General features: G+C 42.3%; 1 protein-coding gene across 2 annotated transcripts in view; it reads right to left on the reverse strand.

Moving 5' to 3' along the window:
• IPO8 (importin 8) overlaps positions 1-18,236 on the reverse strand; it is a 285,959-nt gene that overhangs the window by 107,631 nt on the left and 160,092 nt on the right. For both annotated transcript variants that reach the window (XR_003856437.1, XM_029600000.1), the window contains exons 11-14: positions 6,835-6,911; positions 4,733-4,849; positions 2,998-3,087; positions 1,690-1,855 (exon numbers count right to left, since the gene is read on the reverse strand). Coding sequence is in view for 1 of the 2 variants with exons in the window: in XM_029600000.1 (XP_029455860.1) it covers positions 1,690-1,855; positions 2,998-3,087; positions 4,733-4,849; positions 6,835-6,911 (450 nt within the window). In the remaining variant the exon portion in view is untranslated. The remainder of the gene's footprint in view (positions 1-1,689; positions 1,856-2,997; positions 3,088-4,732; positions 4,850-6,834; positions 6,912-18,236) is intronic.

Below are 18,236 nucleotides of genomic sequence, written 5' to 3' on the forward strand. Positions count from 1 at the left end.
CTGATCGGGTATGTACAGGGAACAGGCCGTTTTCAAGATATCCACAATGAATATGCATAAAATAGATTTTGCATACAATGGAGGCAGTGCAAGCAAATGTGTCTTGTGTATATTCTGAAAACCTGTGGCCTGTTGTGGCTCTCAAGGGACTAGAGTTGGTCATTCCTGGACTATCAGGAAAGGTTCTGTCTTTTTGCGGATGATACCAAAATCTGCAGCAGGGAAGAATCCCAGGAAGGTGTGGAAAAATATGAGAAGAAGTTGAGCGAAACCAGAGGAATTGTCTAGAATCTGGTGGCTAAGATTTAAAGATAAAAAAATGCAAGGTAATGCATTTCGGCTACAAACATCCAAGGTAGCAGTACAGTATAGGGGATGAAATACTTCTTATGCACAAATCAGGAGCAGGATCTAGAGGCAATTGTATCTGATGATCTCAATATAGTCAAACAGGTGGAAAAGGTGAAAAGCAAAAGCCAGAAATGATACTTGGGTGCACAGGGAGCTGAAATGGTCAGGAGAAATGAGATCCTGGTGAGACTTCATTTGGAATCCTGTGTACAATTTTGGAAACCGCATCTTCAAAAGGTATATAAACCTGATGGAGTCAGTCCCATAGCACGGGCTACTAAAATGCTCAAAGGTATTTGTTGTAAGTTTATGGGAACAGACTTCAAGATCTAAACATGAATAGCCTAAAGGAAAGGTGGGATGGTATCAATGCACAGGAGACATGTTTCTTTCAACCGAGAGGAGGCTCTGGAACGACGGATCATGGAATGAGAGTGAAAAGAAGTAGACTAAGGAATAATCTGAGAAAATATTCTTTTACTGACAGGGTGGTGGATCCATTGTACAGCCTCCCAGTGGAGGTGGTGGAGACCAGGACAGTATCTGCAGCATTCAACAGAACCATTTCATCTCCTTTATCATTTTTGTTTCTCTTCTTTGTACTTTTTCAAGTTCCATTATATCTTTTTCTGAAATGGGGTGACCAGAACTTGACACAGTACTCAAGATGCTGTCATACCATAGATCTACAGAGCCATTATGATATGCGTTTTCTTCTCCAAATGATTAATAACCTTCTATTTGATTTTTGTGATCAACACCACACACTAAGCTGAGAATTATAGTGTGCTGACTACAATGACCCCAAGATCCTTTTCTTTGGTGGTTACTCCTAATACAGAACCTAGTATTGTGTATCTATTGTAAGGATTCTTTTTCTGTCTTCCATTTAAATGCCCAGTTCTCTAATATGGAAGGGTACTTCTGCAGTTTTTCATAGTCTGCTTGTGTTTTAACTACTTCAAATATTCTTGTGTCATCTGTAAATTTGATTACCTCAATCATTGCTCCCTTTTCTATTAATGAATAAGTTAAAACACTGGTCTCAGTACAGATTCCTCAGGCACCCCACTATTTACCTTGCTCGACTAGGAAAACTGACGATTTAGTATGTCACAACTTAAGTTATTTGAAGGGGTAAGGCAATGAATGTATACAGTAAAGCCAATTGAGAATATCTAGGAACAGGACACATTTAACAGCAGCATGGATTTAACTCTGAAATGAAAACAGAAAATTCAGGGACACTGTACCATGAATGTTCAAAATACGTCAAGCAATATATGCTTCAGAGGTAGGATATATGCAGTATTTATCAAGAAATTAAATCTAACCTACCTTGCTCTTGGTTACTTATTAATGTCTGGAGAGCAATGGAAGCCTCCACTTTGACAGGCATCTCTTTATCTTCAATAAGGCTCTTCTTTGCCAACTCTACTGCATTTCTCAAGTTGAGTTCATTGTGGAATTTCAAAGTGCTAAATGAGTGAAGAACCCAGCAGCACTGCAGATCAAAGACAGAGATAAGTCTGGAAAGATCTGTGGCTTTGGCATTACTGATAGAATGTTAGTGAAATATAAAAATAGTCCAAACAATCCATCAGTGTAGATGGCACACATTAGAAATCTGTACACCAGCTTGGAGACCTATATGATTGCCATCTCTGGCTCCTGCATGCCTAGTCAGCTGGGGGCAGGTGGACAGCTAACGGCACTCCCTAGAGCTGAGGACTCCCCTCATTTCTCATTCCATGATACTGGATTTGTGGGAGAAAAGAAGGGAAACTAGAGGATGCATAAGGTAACTATACCTCCAAAGGTCCCATACCTAAAGCACGCGAGCCCATATTCCAGCTGCTTTGCCCCTTTGATCCTGGTGTGGCAGACGTAAACTAAAGGAATATGAGCGTGATAGTACAGGAAGTTTAAGGTAGTATTTCATTTCAGCTAAACAGAAAAGGCATCTGAAATTGTAAGAAAGGACAAAATAATTTTTTTTAAATAAGTTGCATTATGATGGGAGGAGAGTATGCCTTTAAAACAAAAACGCACTACTCCCATTCTAAAGGGCCACAAGACAGGTCTGATTTTCAGGTAATATGATGAATATTCATGAAATAAATAAATAAACATAATGAATCTAAGGGCAAGGCTAATTTGCACAGTTTTGTTACCCTGAAAACCAACCTTGTTTGTGGCTCCTGGGAACCAGAGTTGTGCACCCCGACTTTAAAGCAAACGACAAGAAATATCACTAAAGCCCAATAATGGGCAATGCCTCTAACTTAGTAAATCTCAAATCACAAACAAGAAATTTGAAACTACATGGACACGTTTGGATATGTTGATTTTGGGTCATAGTTGAAGGTCACATTATCTGGGATAGTTACAGCTGGTACTTGATTTAAGATATTTTCATGCTAGCTTCTTCAAAAAGCTTATGGTGCTTCTTAAGTGGTGCTTTCAAGGAGAAAGGATTTATTACCAAGTGACCCAATGTGGGCTTAAGCAAACATTTGTTTATGACAGTTCTCCTCTGGTGAAAAGGGAAGAGTTCCACAACAATCCTAGCCAATTTAGTGAGCTAAATACACTTGCAATAATAGCATAAAAGGCATCCAAGTCTAATGTTCTTGGTAAACTTACCCTTGCCCTAATGTATCCCAGGTTTGACGTAAACAGTGGGAACACATGGTTCTGTAGTATAATCTCCATTTGGTCCTTGAATATATTCTTCTGTTGAAAGTCAATACAAACAAAAAAGATTCACCCAAACCCATACTTTCAAGGGTTTTGCTGTTAGCCAGCATTTTCCTTTAACCCACCACCACTGGTGATATATACCCACACCAACCATGAAGGCTGCAGGGAAGTCTCTCCTGAGAGATACTCTCAGTGCTGTTCCCTCAACCAGCATGAGAGCATATCCTCCGCATTATGCCCAATTCATGCTAGTCCTGTTGTATAAGAGACTTGAACCCAAGTCTGCTGCAGCCTAGCCATAGGTCTGGCCCATAACTCCGCTTTTTAGCTGTAAAGGCATATACAGACACCATTTCTAGAGTAATCAATCAACACATTCATTTCCTTTAGTGCTCTACTAATGGTCCTCCACTGAAATACAACAAGGAAGGAAGCAAAACCAAACGTCTACATGGATTTTCTAGCACTTTTCAACTTTGATCTTATTGAAAATGATCTCACACTTATTAACTTGAGGTCACTGCAAGTAAATGCAAGGAGAAGTGCCCTGTAACCCAGTTACACATATAGTGAAAAACACTCCTTTAAATTTTATTTTCAAAATGCAGAGTAATGCATTTAAAATGCAGATATGCAAATTAGGCTGCAAAAACCCAAGGGAGGGGTACAATATTGGGGTGAAATTCTAAGCACAAAAGATGAGTGGGATCTGGGGATTATCATATTTGATGACCTTAAGGTGGCAAAACAGGTGGATACATTGATGGCAAAAGCCAGAAAGATGTTTGCTGCATAAAGAGAGGAATGGTCAGCACAAAAAGGGAGGTGATATTGCCCCTGTATAGGTCCCTGGTGAGACCTCATTTGGAATACTGTGTACAATTCTGGAGATCACACCTTCAAAAGGATACAATCTGGTTGTAGTCAGTCCAGATGGTAGCTATGAAAATGATCAGTGGTCTTCATTCTAAAGCATATAGGGACAAACTTAGAACTCTAAACATGTACTCTAGAGGTAAGGTGAGATAGCGGAGGTATGACAGACATTGAAATATCTGAAAAGGTTTTCTTGCAGAGAAGGCAAGTCTATCGTTGGAAAGGAGGCTCTAGAATGAGGGGTTATGGGATGAGAGTGAAAAGGGGTAGTAGACTCAGGAGTAATCATAGGAAATATTTCTTAACAGAGAGGGTAATGGATACATGGAATGGCTTCCCGGTAGAGGTGGTGGCGACAGGAAAGAATGGGATAAATACAGGGGATCTCTGAGGGAGTGACTGGAATTGTAAAACTAAATTAGTTGGGCAGATGGGCAGACTAGGTGGGCCACATGGTCTTTTTCTGCTCTCATGTTTGTTTCTTTATACAATATTCTGCCAGTTGCTAGATAACAAGGCAAACAATAGACAGTTTTAGGATTTTTGAAATTGTATATTCATGCTCTGTACATAATGAATCTTTAATATATGGAACAATCGTTATTCCCATAAGCTACCACCCAGTGCTTTGGTAGAAATAAAATAGAATGATTACAGCTGAAATGGACCTCTGATGATATAACCCCATGCTGGTTTATGTATCTCTAGATTCAAGCCAAAAAAAGAAAAACAGGAACTTTCAAAAGTCTCAATCAATTAGGCCCAAGTACTAACAAAGTATTCACACTCATTGCTAAGTCACCTTGAGTAATATCTCTGCCAAGGAGCCCATAACATGCAGGGCTCCATCTTTCTTCCTGGGATCAATGGCGGGTTCTGTGAGGATTTGATAACAAAATGTCATCATCTTTGGTAACACCTGAAAAATCATAGAAAAATGTAAGAGATGTTTCATAATATGGTAGCAGGGAATTCTTTCCTGATCTTTACTTTAACAGAGAAAGGGGCTCGAAAACGTAGCTTGAGGCAATATTGTTTTTTGTTTTTTTAAATGTTTTAGCTCTGTCTCAGCAGTAAAGTTGCTTACCTGTAACAGGTGTTCTCCGAGGACAACAGGATGACAGTCCTCACATATGGGTGACATCATCTGATGGAGTCTTGCACGGAAAACTTATGTCAAAGTTTCTAGAACTTTAACTGAGCCTCTCAGAGCATCCTCCAGCATGCAATATACCACACATCCACACGGAGTCCCCTCAATCTTATAATACAGAAAAAAATAAAATAATAAAGAACAAAACCCATGAAGCAGAGACCCAAATCCATAGGGACACAGTTGGGTTTCATGAGGACTGACATCCTGCTGTCCTCAGGGAACACCTGTTACAGGTAAGCAACTCTGCTTTCTCCGAAGACCAGCAGGATGGCAATCCTCACACATGGGTGAATCCCTAGCTACAGGCAGCCTCCCCCCCCCCCAATAAAAAAAAAAGGGGACCAACAAAATAGGTGCCAACGGGCACAATAACATTTTGTTGGTAACAGGAGGGGGCAGCCTGAACAGAAATAGTGGGCCCTAGGCAAGAAAAGAGTTGGGTAAAACCTCAAGTTCTGAAGTACAGATTGGCTCTCTCTATCCAAACAGTTATGTAATGTAAATGAGTGGATGGAACTCCACATCACACCTCTGCAGATCTCCCCCATGGGGAATGCTCAGAAACAGGCTACTGACAATGCCATGGCTCGATCGTAGTGAGCCTTGACATGATCCCCAAGATGCAAACTGGCATGGGCTTAACAGAAGGAGATGCAGTCTGATAGTAAACTGGAAAGCATCTGCTTGGCAATGGCAATCCCCAGCCTGTTTTGGTCAAAAGAAACAAAAAGCTGGGTGGACTGTTTAGGGCAGGGCTTCCCAAACCTGTCCTGGGGACCCCACAGCCAGTTGGGGTTTCAGGTTATCCACAACAAATATGCATGAGATACATTTTCATGCCATGGAGACTCTATATATGCAAATTCATCTCATGCATATTCTTTGTAGATATCCTGAAAACCCGACTGGCTGAGGTGTCCCCAGGACAGGTTGGGGAAATCCTGGCCTAAGGGCTTCTGTCCGCTCCAGACAGAAGGCTAAGGCTCTCTTGCAGTCCAAACTGTGCAGGACTTGTTTGCCCCCTGCATGAAATGTACAACTATAGCCTGTACAGAGATGGGTATATCCTCTACCATATGGTAATATTACATACATAAAAAAAATATTTGAAAGACTGGGTCACATCTGTCTCAAAGCTCAGATAAAGAAAGAATAAGGGGCTCATGAGGCAGCACACGTGCAAGGAACTCCCAAGCAAGTCCAAAAACGCTTTCCTGAACTCTGAGAGCTGGATCTGTGTCTGTACCACTGGATGATGTCACCTATGCATGACGACTAATTCATGCCTGCTTGTCAACGGAGAATCATGTAGACAGCCCAATTTACAATCGGCCAAAAGTACCCCGTCATCTGTGGCAATTACAGCCCCGTAGAATAATGGGGCACTTTGCCATACAAAGGCCAGAACTTTTCTGCATAGAGTTTACAACAATACAAATCTAGAATGAAGTTTCATGGGAATCAGATTAAAAAAAAAGAACAAAAACCAAAACCCCCACTAAAATCAACTTGCTAAGTTAATTAATGCTTGAGGGACATCTGGCACGATAAATTACATCGTTACACCAGCTTTTATAAGAAGGGAAGAGAGGTCTCCCTATCTTGTACAGAAACTGCTGATCTCTTGGGATGAGAGACAGGGTCGTATAAGCCCACTTAATCTAATTAGCTAGAGGGTCTGAGATGCCTTAAAACGTAACCATTCCCCATCTACCCAATTAAAAAGAAGAACTGAATTATGTGTCTACCTCTTTCCTCTTCTTTGCTGCAGTATACAGAAGATTCTGGGCTGCTGTTGCTGGCGACACATAGTCCTCAAACACATCTGTAGCAGTCAACGAAACCAGGGTTAGTGACTGGAGAGCACTTAAAGGTGCAACCACAATGAGTTCTGAACACTGATGCCTCTGTTTAAACACAAACAAGAGTGGTACCATGTCTCTGGTGGGCAAGACATCTCAATACAAATAATCCTGGTGACATCAACAATCTGATGTGGGGCAATTTTTTTTTCAGTCTTTCTCATTTCATCAACGGCTTACTACATTTGCATCAGCTCCAAAGAATCAAACCAACTTCCCCAATTTAACTAATCAGTCTTTTAACCTATCTCACTACAGCATAATAGTGGAGAAAAAGAAGGTAGGTCTGTTTTGGCCTTTTGTTTTGCATAGCAGACAAAAAACATTGGCATATAAGGACCAAATAGAAACAGATTTATCAGTATGATCTCATGGGACTACAAATTAATGCCACTGCACTAAGTGATTGAAACAAGCAGATTACAGAATACAACACAACAATTTCACAAAGGAAAGATCCTGTCAGACAAACTTGATTGAGTTCTTTGATGAGGTGACAAAAATAGTGGATCAAGAGGAGGTGTGGTAGATGTTGCTTATCTGGAATTCAGTAAGATACTGTTTCAAACTGAAAACTGGCAAACAAGCTGAACATATGGGAGTAGGACAGAAAGCAAAGATACTTTCTTGAAACAGGTGTTTGTGGACAGGATACACAGTCACATGTGGCTGATGTCATCCAACAGTGCAGATGTGGATCTTCTCCCAGAGAATTCTAGAAAAGCCTGCCATAGGCGTTTCCAAGTACATGTAGGATTTCCTGTGTATCCGGCCACCTTGTGGAACACCCTCTACCTATTATACAACTTAGAAGAATATGACTCCAAAAGGAGAGGAGGAAGGGAATGGATGATTGTTTATTCTGCTGACCTCAGAGAACACCTGTAATAGGTAAACAACTTTGCTTTCTTTGAGTAAAGGCAGCATGAACAGTCTCACATGTTAAGGGTTACCTTCTAATAAGAAGGGCAGCAAATACATTTTTGTAAGGAAACATCTTTTTGTGTTTCAAGTACACATACTTTTAGGAACTCAACATGAAATAACAAGAAGCTCCCCTGAGAACTAAAGGAGCCTACTTTTCAGGACATGTACAAGCGCACGTCTGCACTACATACGCATGGTTCCAAAGAAACCTCATCTCTGTCAGAGTTCTCTGGTTCCCCCGACATATTCTGAAAATCTGTATAGACAGGAAAATCTGTATAGACAGGACAGGACAAACAAAAAAGTTATTGGCAACACACACTCAACACAGCGATCTCAGCCTTCTTTTTCTTTGAAAAGTAGGCTACAAAAGAAGGCTGAAATTGGATTGTTGGATTCTGCTCGAAGAGGCCCTGGAGAACATACTGTCCAAACTCAGCTGCCATGTCATTAGTCAAACAATAATGGGATGTAAATGTGTAGTCTGAATGGCATGTCATAGCTTTGCAAATCTCCTCAATGACTGATTTTAGATTGACCACCAGTGCTGCCATTGATTTAACAACATGCCTTTCTAGTGTCAGAACTGCATGGGTATCAGAAAAGGAAATGGAAACTGTTATCCAATTAGAAAGCATCTAGGATGAACCAGAGAGACAGCTTGCATTAAGTTGAACGTGCTCAACTTTAACACAATTTTTGGGGAACACTAATGGTGATGGGAGTTTTTAGATGAAGCTCCATTTACTACTCAATAACTCCTTAATACAGTTTGCCAACTAGCACCTTTCTTACCAAAAGAACCCTAAAAATTCTGAGAAACCATAGCTGCAAGGACAATGAGGTGCACACAAGAAATTGAGGTTAGATCAGACTATTACCATGAAGCAAGGTACCCTGGGGATCTGCCAGCATCTGGGATGGTAAATATGGTTACAGTGTAAATAAAGCAAAGTGCAAAGTCATGAGACTCAACCACTCTGATTCTGGCAGAGATTAAGGCATTAAAAGCCAACTTACAAGCACTTAAAGCTTCAGTTGCTGACACAAATAAGAAATTGGATACAACAGTTGGATAAATTAGAGACATGGGTCTCTGACCCTGAGTAAAAAGAAACCAATTCAGCTATCTTGGCATTTTATAAGCAGGTTACTGTGTTAAGAGGACAGGTCCCGGCAACGTAATTTTAGAATTATCACTGAAGAAGCCTGAACATGGAGATTGCCTGGGATGCATTCAGAAACTTGGTGGACATGTTAAAGTCTAATGAAAAAGTACCTGAGGTTAGCTTGGACCCAATGCAAAGAATCTCAGGAGTGCAGAAAACTAACAGTGGGAAGCCCAGAACTTTCTTTGTCAAATTCCACAAATTTGACAAGGAAAGAACCACAGAATTGGAGCAGCTAAAATATAAAGCAGCACAGATATCCACCTACCCCAATTTTAGCTTTGAAACACTAAAGAAAACAGCTGAATTTACAGAAATCTGGCAAGTACTGCATGAGAAAGGAATCTGTTTTTGACTGATTTAATCAGCAAAGATCTCAGTACAATCCAAAGGAAGAAAAGGGTGGGGGTGGGGTTACTATTCTTGAGAACAATAGAGAAAAATGGCATTGCGAGAAGGATCAGAGACCCAGCCAGGGCATGCGCAAATTCAACCTCACTAGCACCTTCCTCTGCAAGCGAAAAAGCAAGCACAGAAGGAGGCCAAGCAGCAGTCAACAACAAGCATAGCAGCCTACCTCGCCAGCTAAGAAGAATGAGGACTGGCCAACCCTGTTTGTTAACTTTGGTACTGAAGGCAGGAAAGAAAGGTGTCCATGCAGAGGGCAGCGAGCAGTCTAATGGAATAAACAGCAGTGGGAAGGAGGAGGGGATGCTGAGGAGAGTCAGGTCTGAGCACTGAAGAGATGGGTCATAGCAGAATTGTCAGTCTGCGGCAGATACATGGATGGAAAATCACTTCCCCCACCCTTGAATGATCAGAAGTCTTTCTTCTTAATATTCTTGTTCTCTTTTCCTTCTCGATAGGCAGCATCTGGATGGTCCAGATAGGCCAAACCTAGATGAACCATCTGGACACTCCTGAAAGTCAAAATTTAGATGTGAGGAAATAAACTAGGGGAATGGGCTACAAAAATGTAAACTGAAGATGTGCTTTGTTTTCTTCTTTTTCTCTTCTTGATAGGATTCACCTGGACATTCTGAAAGTCAAAGCTTAGACATGAAGGGACAGGTTCATGGCATAGTCTGCAAGACTGTAAAGATTGAAAGATTTATTTCTGGTTTCCTTTTCTTCTTCTTTCAGCTGAAAGAGGGACTGCTGAAGAACAATGCATGGTCTGTACTGGCATCTTATTTTTTGAAGGATTTGATGAACTCTGGGGTGTATGCACATCCTAGTCAATATATATGTTTTGGGGTTTGGGTAGGTTTCATATTGTTGGCTATGGTTAATAATTATATGCTATCCAAAGAGTATATGTCTGCCATCTGTTGGGGTAGGAGGACAACATAAGATGGGAATTTCTTTTTTCTAAGAAGGGGCGGGTAAACAGATGCATTTTTTTGAGGAGGAGTAGTAGTGGAGAGAGGCATTTGGGCCTGTCGACTGGTTTGAGAGATCCATTAGTTAAGTGTTAAGTGTTAATTGTAATGAAACACACCACAGCTATCTGAGCTGGAATGGGGTCTTTGAAACCATGTACTTGGAACATTAAAGGGCTCAATCATGCAATTAAAAGCAAGAAGATCCTACACACATTGAGTAGCATGTTCATTGATATTATATTGCTTCAGCAGACACACTAGTTGAGAACCAGCTGAAAGCAAAATGGATAGGGGAGTGTTACTCTTCCTGGTTTGTTGTTTTTTTTTTGGACAATAAGGAAAGAAGAGTTGCAACTGTGATAGCAAAGTCTGTAAGGTTTAATTTTAGAAAGTGGGTAGCAGACCCAGAAGATTGTTTTCTGATATTGTAGGGGACCTTAAATGAAGTACAGGTAACGCTGCTAAACATCTATTTCCTGAATAAGGTGCACACTTTTTTTTTTTTTTTTTTACCAAAAATTGGTAGAGCAGTTCTTTATGGAAGATAAAGTAGACTTCCTTACCTATAGCAGGTGTTCTCTAAGGATAGCAAGATGTCAGTCCTCACACATGGGTGACATCATCCGATGGAGCCCGGTATGGAACTTTGATCTCAAAGATTCTACAGCTTTCAGCATGCTCTACTGAGCATGTGCAGCTCTAGCCCCCTCCCTGTCTCTCAGGCAGAGTCCCTCACTCCATGATATATCAAATACATGGAATAAACAACTCCCAGGGGAGGTGGACGGGTTTCGTGAGGACTGATATCCTGCTGTTCTCAGAGAATACTACTTTCTCGAAGAACAAGCAGGATGGCAGCCCTTACACATGGGTGACACCCAAGCTAGAGAGGCTGCTGAAAAACAAGAAAAATAGAGGAAACCTTTTAGTGAGGAAATACCACCATTTCCCCTCTTTTTTCGGTGAGGCAGCTGACCCATAAGGGTTTTAGAAGGGAAAAGTGTTGGGTTTTTCACCTCAAAGACACTGGACAGACAGACAGAAACCCTGATATGCAGCAAGGCATCCAAAGGCAGGGACGTAATGAGAGCATGGGGCAAAAAGCCCACTAAGTCACACAAAAATGAACACAGTCAAAAGCTTCCTAACAGTGAATTCTGACTAGCACCAGTAGGCCTAGGACCTAGAGGGTATAGGCGAAGGCACAAATTTCCAAGTACAAGAGAAAAAAGTACTTGGATCAAGATTGCAAAGTTTTTTGGGGTTTTTTTGTCACAAGACAACTGAAAATCAGCTGGGGCTGAAGAGCCCAGCAGAAAGAAAACTGCTGCTTATTATCAACCGAGTAATAAGACAGATTGGGCACGCAGAGCAATGCCCAAAGTATGTCCAAAAGGGGACATAGAATCCACATCTGTCCAGAGAAGTAGCAGGAAGCAGTATTCGGGTCTGCAGCAAACCCCACCCACCAAACTACTACAAGTACGAGATCTGACCTCCAAGGTCAGATGGAGCCCCCACACCAAGCTCCTGAGCAGGACAGTGAGCCACTGCCAAAACTCAACTGAATGATGCACTTCACCATCAGGGAAGCCAGGAGAAAAGGAAGCATCTTGGCCAGTGAAATGGGAAAGGATTGCATACCCTTGCATGAAGGTATAGGCAACAACCATTCCCATGCGCCCCCTGGCTTATTCTTGGACTATGACAAAGTCAGAAGAGGTGAACAACACAATAATGCAGACCCCTGGGCTGCTGGACAAAGGAGACAGCCTCTAGGCTGCAGAATGGAGCTTCCCAACCACAAGAACCACCTTCCAATCCGAGCAGGGAGTTGCCACTGAGGCAGGTATAGCCCACAGGTGCCATCTCCCCTAAGTAAAGAAACAGAGTCCAAAACTTCAGCAACATAACAACCTGAGGAAGAAATCTGTAAATCTATCTGCAGAGGAGACAAGATGGCCGCCGCCTGTGAAGCATGCTGAGGAGCTCTCTCTCGACTCTTTATTTCTTTGTTTCATATTGCCTGAAATAATGCCTCATACTAAAAGGAAAGCTAAGATTAGGGAGAATCAAGTTTCTTCTCCCTTATCCGAAGACCATCAGCCTCAGATTGACAGTTTCTTCGCGGCCCTGCTGACAACGTTGTTGAAACGTGCAACTGCTGCAACAGCTGAGGTAGAGTGGACTTCAAAGTTGCTGGCTGAAGGAATATTGTTGAGTCCCGGCGCACCTATAACACTTTCTCCACCGTTTAACATTCTGTCGGATGGATCAATGATTCAACTTATTAAGCCTGACCAGAGGGTTGTGATGCTGGGGAAGAACTTGGGCTGTTGGGCCCCGAAGGAGTAGGGGTGAAGCCCTCAGCCATGATACCTGAGAGCCCTGGCCGGGCCTCAGTCTCAACCGGCTTATCAGACCCTACTGGAGCTGGAGATAGCAGTTTTACCTATATGGGAGCAGGAGATGGCGCCCCGAAGGTATGCTCTGTTTCATTATATCTTTGACTAAACCCCCGGTGATAACCATGAACTCTTTATGGACTGCTTTGGTCTCTCTAGAGTCAGCTATCTCGACATTAACTAATATTACACTGGACATTAAACAACGCATACCAACTATGGATGAGACTTAACTCTTTGGATAAGGAAAGTGGGACAAACAGACACTCGCTTAACAATTGTGGAGAATCTTCAGCATGACCTAGTACAGTCAAACAATTCATACAAAGAAGATTGAGAATATTGAAAATGCTTTGAAAACTTTAAATCTTCGTATACTCAATTTTCCATGAGTTAAATTAGTATTTCTTATAGATTTGTTTAAATCTTACTTAACTAAGATTTTGGGTTTTTCATCTGTGTACCTGTAATTTAAAAAATGTATCTGCCTAAAGACCAACGAAATCGAGATTCTTTAGTTGATCAACAATTGCCTGAGCAATCTATGAATTTGTCTGATGTTTTAGAGATGTCTTTAGATTCAATGGTAACAGATCGTGCTACATTATTGGTGTCATTTACCTTTATTTCGGGAAAAAAATGCTGTATTAAGATTTTTCCTGCAAAAATGTTCTGCATTGTTTTATGGCCAGAAAATGTGGTTTTACCCTGATCTAGCAAGGGCCACACAGCTAAGGAGGAAAACAATTCTAGAAATGAGAGCTGAAGCTTCAACACGTGGAGCTAAATTTATATTGAGATACCCATGCAGATGTTTAATATATTATTCTAATTCAAAATATGTTTTTCTTGAACCTATACAACTACGAGCATTTCTGGACGCACATTCCTGAAGAAACCTTATATTTATGGAGTGGGTGCTAGAATTTATGTCGTGAGGTATTCACGGGATGTTTTCTTTTTATATTTCTTTATTTTTCCTATGATGCTCCGCTTGATTATATTTGACTCTCCCCTGTTTCTTATATCTTGAAGAACTCATGTTTGTTTTTCTTTTTCCTTGAATATGTAGATATCTGATTTGAAGATATTTTTCACATGATATTATCCATATTACTACTGCACAAGAGGATTCTTGTGATTATTTGTTGAAAATAATAAAAATAAAATTTAAAAAAAAATCTATCTGCAGAAAACAAAAAAAGGAATGCTGCAAGAGATCACCCTTGAGGAAGAAGACTTCTTCACTGATCTGGGAATCCTGAGGTCACCAGAGAAGGAACAATCTGATCTGCAGAGCAGACTGCCCAGCAACCGAGCCTAAGTATCAAACCTATTGCTCAAAATAAGCTATTGTTCCATCTGATAAAGTCATGGCACTCCAGCAAAAATGTCCACATTGGTAGAGATTGTTGTGTCTGCCAATGAATGCATCTTCGAAATGGTCACCTCTAAAAGAGGAGAAAAGAATCCATAACTGCAATATGGGTGAGTAGCTGCTTTTGCGTGATCCTCCACCCTGACCCAAGTCACCCTAGATAGGGCAAGCTGTTGGAAGGCAAACATGCCAGTGAAGAAATAGAGTAGAAACCTCCTTTCAGAGATAGCCACTTGACACCGATGAGTGAGAGCAGCACAAAGTGAAATTATATATGTTGGACTCAGCAGGAATCCAAAGAGGCACTCCGCCCATGCGAGAGAAATACTCATTTGCTATTGGGGAGCAGATTTCCAGGAGAGGGCATCCCCGACCCTACCAAGACTCCTGCTCTGGGTAGCTCATCCCCTGCCACAAGGAATCCCCTGCTGCACAATAGTGTAACGGGGAAGCGAGAGCTCTTGATGGGCAGTTTTCGGATCCCGTGTGAAAACAGAAGGCGGCTGCCACTCAGAGGCTAAGCCAACACAGAGGATGTGATGAGAAAAACAATCCATTCTCTGAGTAGAAAATAAGGTACCGAGAGGGAACCTACTGAAAGCAAAAAGTCAAAAGTTATACTTCTCACCCTCAAGACCAGGGGAGCACACATTGTTCAATCGGATCAGTTTGATTCTGGAAACCCTTCTACTCTTCGGATAAGAGTGGCCCCCAATTGTTGACCTATGAAGTCCTCCTGGCAACCAGAATAGTCACTGGTGGCTGCCTAGTGGACACTAGGTCCAACTTGGCAACCAGGCATAGGGAAAACCAGAAAAAGTGACTCAGCTGGCCCAGGTTGCTGCACCAATTCATGCAAATTAAGGGCTATATCATCACCCTGGTCATCATGCACCAGAGAGGGAACATATCCAGGAGGTTCCTCCTAAACAGGATCCAGAATGTAAGCCAATGAGGAAAGAAGCGCATAAGAATCCTGTTGCCTCCTGAAAGGGGAGGGTACCCTGGTATCCATCCCAAAATGGAATGAATAGGACTGTATTCTCAGCTAAGACCTCCCAGAGCATTGGCAACTGCAGCACACCAGTAAGGGATGTTTGCTGGCACCAGAAGAACACAAGCAAGTGGGTACCAGTAACAGTGGTGCCCCTTTGCTGAATATACATCCTGCAACAGTGGCACTGTGCACCCGTGCTGAGGTAATCCGTCAAGCTGTGATGTGTATGCACAGAAAGACACAGCACCCAGGGGCCTAGCAGTCCATGCCATGGCCAGGATGGGCACAAAAACAGCAGCGGTGGACAATGTGTGAGATGTTACCATTGGTGTCCAATAGCACCCCCGGGTGCCAGACACATGAAAGCACTAAAAAGTGCCCTATGCCACTTGCCAATGGCTCCTGATAGCAGTCAAGAACCACTGCCATGATACATCAGGCACAGGCAATCCAGCATGAAAGTATATCTTGGTATGCATGGTGATGGTGCACAATACTGAGTATGTCCTACATGGTACCTATCATATGCAATGGGCATCACCCACAACAGGAATGTCTGTACTCACGGCAATGTGGTAGTGCTGCACAAAAGAAAAATAGGGAGGGGGGGCTAGGATACAACTATTAGAAAAGTCTATCAGAGAGAAATAACAGGCATAAGAAGTGTGGAAAAGAGGCCTAAGGACTCAACTTTGCTTAATGAGCATGTAGAATAGTTAATGAAAATTTCTAAATGAGAAATTACTACTTACCTGATAATTTTCTGTTCCTTAGACCAGCGAGATGAATTCAGGATCAATGGGTTATGCACCTCTACCAGCAGATGGAGACGGAGCAAACTGACGACACATTATACATACCCCTGCAGTGACATCAGCCTGCCAGTATTCTCTTCAAAAGCCAACTGTGGACAGACTAGCCAAAAACTTGATTAACAACAGATAATCATTTCAGTACTCAGCCAACAGGAAACACTGAGCTCATACAAAGAGTACATTAACACTAGCTTAGGGAATGGAGTAACACTTACCAGTAACCTCTGGAACACATGACCACGCAGGACCACCATAACATAATCATTCGGCAGCCAAGGGCAGGGAAGCTGAATTCATCTTTCTGGTCTAAGGAAAAGGAAATTATCAGGTAAGTAGTAAATTCTCATTTCCTAGCACCCAGACAGATGAATTCAGGACCAGTGGGATGTACCCAAGCTACTCCCAATAGAACAGGAGGCTGCCCGTGGTCCGGTCAAAACCGCATGTGTAAAGGGTGTGCACCTGCTAGACCTGCACACCCAGACATTAATACCTGGAAAAAGTGTTCAAGGAGGACCAAGTCGCAGCTCGGCAAATGTCAACAGGAGACAACAATCTAACTTCCGCCCATGATACTGCCTCAGACCTAGTGGAATGAGCTCTAAGCTGACTAGGAAATGGCTTTTCAACATTCACATATGCGGCCGTGATTACCTCCTTAATCCAGTGAGCTATTGTAGCCCACAAAGCTGGCTTACCCTGTTTACCTCCACCGTGAAGGACAAACAGAGAATCTGTGTTATGGAAAGGATTAGAAACCGCCAGATACTTCACAACATTTCTCTTGACAACCAAGGAGTGATATTCCTCCGCATCTCTTTCCCTATCCAGAGATGGCAGGAAAATGGACTGAATCAACTGAAAATCAGAGACCACTTTTGGCAAAAAGGAACAAAAGGTATGCAGCTGTATCACCCCTGGAGTCACTCGAAGGAATGGCTTCCGGCAAGAGAAGGCCTGCAGCTCAGAAATTCGACATGCAGAACAAATCACCATAAGAAACACCGTTTTCAAAGTCAGTCACTGCAAGGAAAAGCTATGCATTGGATGAAATGTAGGGCCATCAAGAAATCCAAGACCAGATTAAGACTCTACAAGGGTACCAGTAACCACAAGGGAGGACGAAAATGTTTCACTCCTTTCAAGAAACAGGCCATATCTCAATGCACCAATAAGGATTCACCATTCACCTGACCCATGAAACAGGCAAGAGCTGCTACCTGTACATTCAAGGAATTAAGGGGCCAACCCTTTATTCAATCTATCCTGCAAAAATTCCAAAATAAGCAGAATCTTAACTGAACAAGGAAGCACCCCTCGATCTTCACATCAAGCTTCAAACACTTGCCAAACCCGCACATAGGCTAAGGAAGTGGAGAACTTTCTTGCTCATAACAAGGTGGCAATCACCACAGTAGAATATCCATGCTTCAGCAAGCAAGGCCTCTCAAGGGCCATACTATAAGACAAAAGTTGGATCCTTCATAAAGAACAGGTCCTTGCCGCAACACATTCCTATGTGCCGTAAATCAGAGGGGAGAGTCTACCAGGAGCCATTGCAGATCCACATACCATGGTCTCCTGGTGCCACAAAGAACCAGATTGACTGTGATCCTCAACCCTCCAAACTATTCTGCCCAACATGGACAATGGAGGAAATGCATACAGCAGCTTGACCTCTGGCCAGTTCTGCATGAAAGCATTGATACCCAAGGATTTCGGATCTCTCCTGTGACTGAAGAATCGAGGAATCTTCACATTGTGAGAGGTCGCCAGAAGATCTAGAAACGAAAGGTACCAGTGATTCACTATCAGCTGAAATGCCTCATCCGATAATACCCATTCTTCTGGGTCCAGACTCTCCCTGCTGAGAAAGTCTGCTCTTACATTGTCTTTTCATGCAACGTACGAGGCTGAGATCTCCTGAAGATGCACTTCTGTCCATTCCATAAGTTGGTCTATCTCCTGCAAAACTTGCTGGCTCTTGGTTCCTCCCTGTTGATTGATGTAAGCCTCTGTCGTTGCATTGTCTGACATTATCCAAACCGCTCAATCCTGCATGCCAACCGGACCACCAGGGCTCCCAGCCGATAATGTTCCAGAAAGACTCTTCCTCATTCCAGCACCCTTGCACTGTTAGTTCCTGACAGTGAGGTCCACAACCTTGGAGGCTCACATCTGTTGCGAGTACTAACCAGTCCGTCGATTTCAG

The sequence above is a fragment of the Rhinatrema bivittatum genome, chromosome 4, assembly GCF_901001135.1.
Source record: "Rhinatrema bivittatum chromosome 4, aRhiBiv1.1, whole genome shotgun sequence".
NCBI lineage: Eukaryota > Metazoa > Chordata > Amphibia > Gymnophiona > Rhinatrematidae > Rhinatrema > Rhinatrema bivittatum.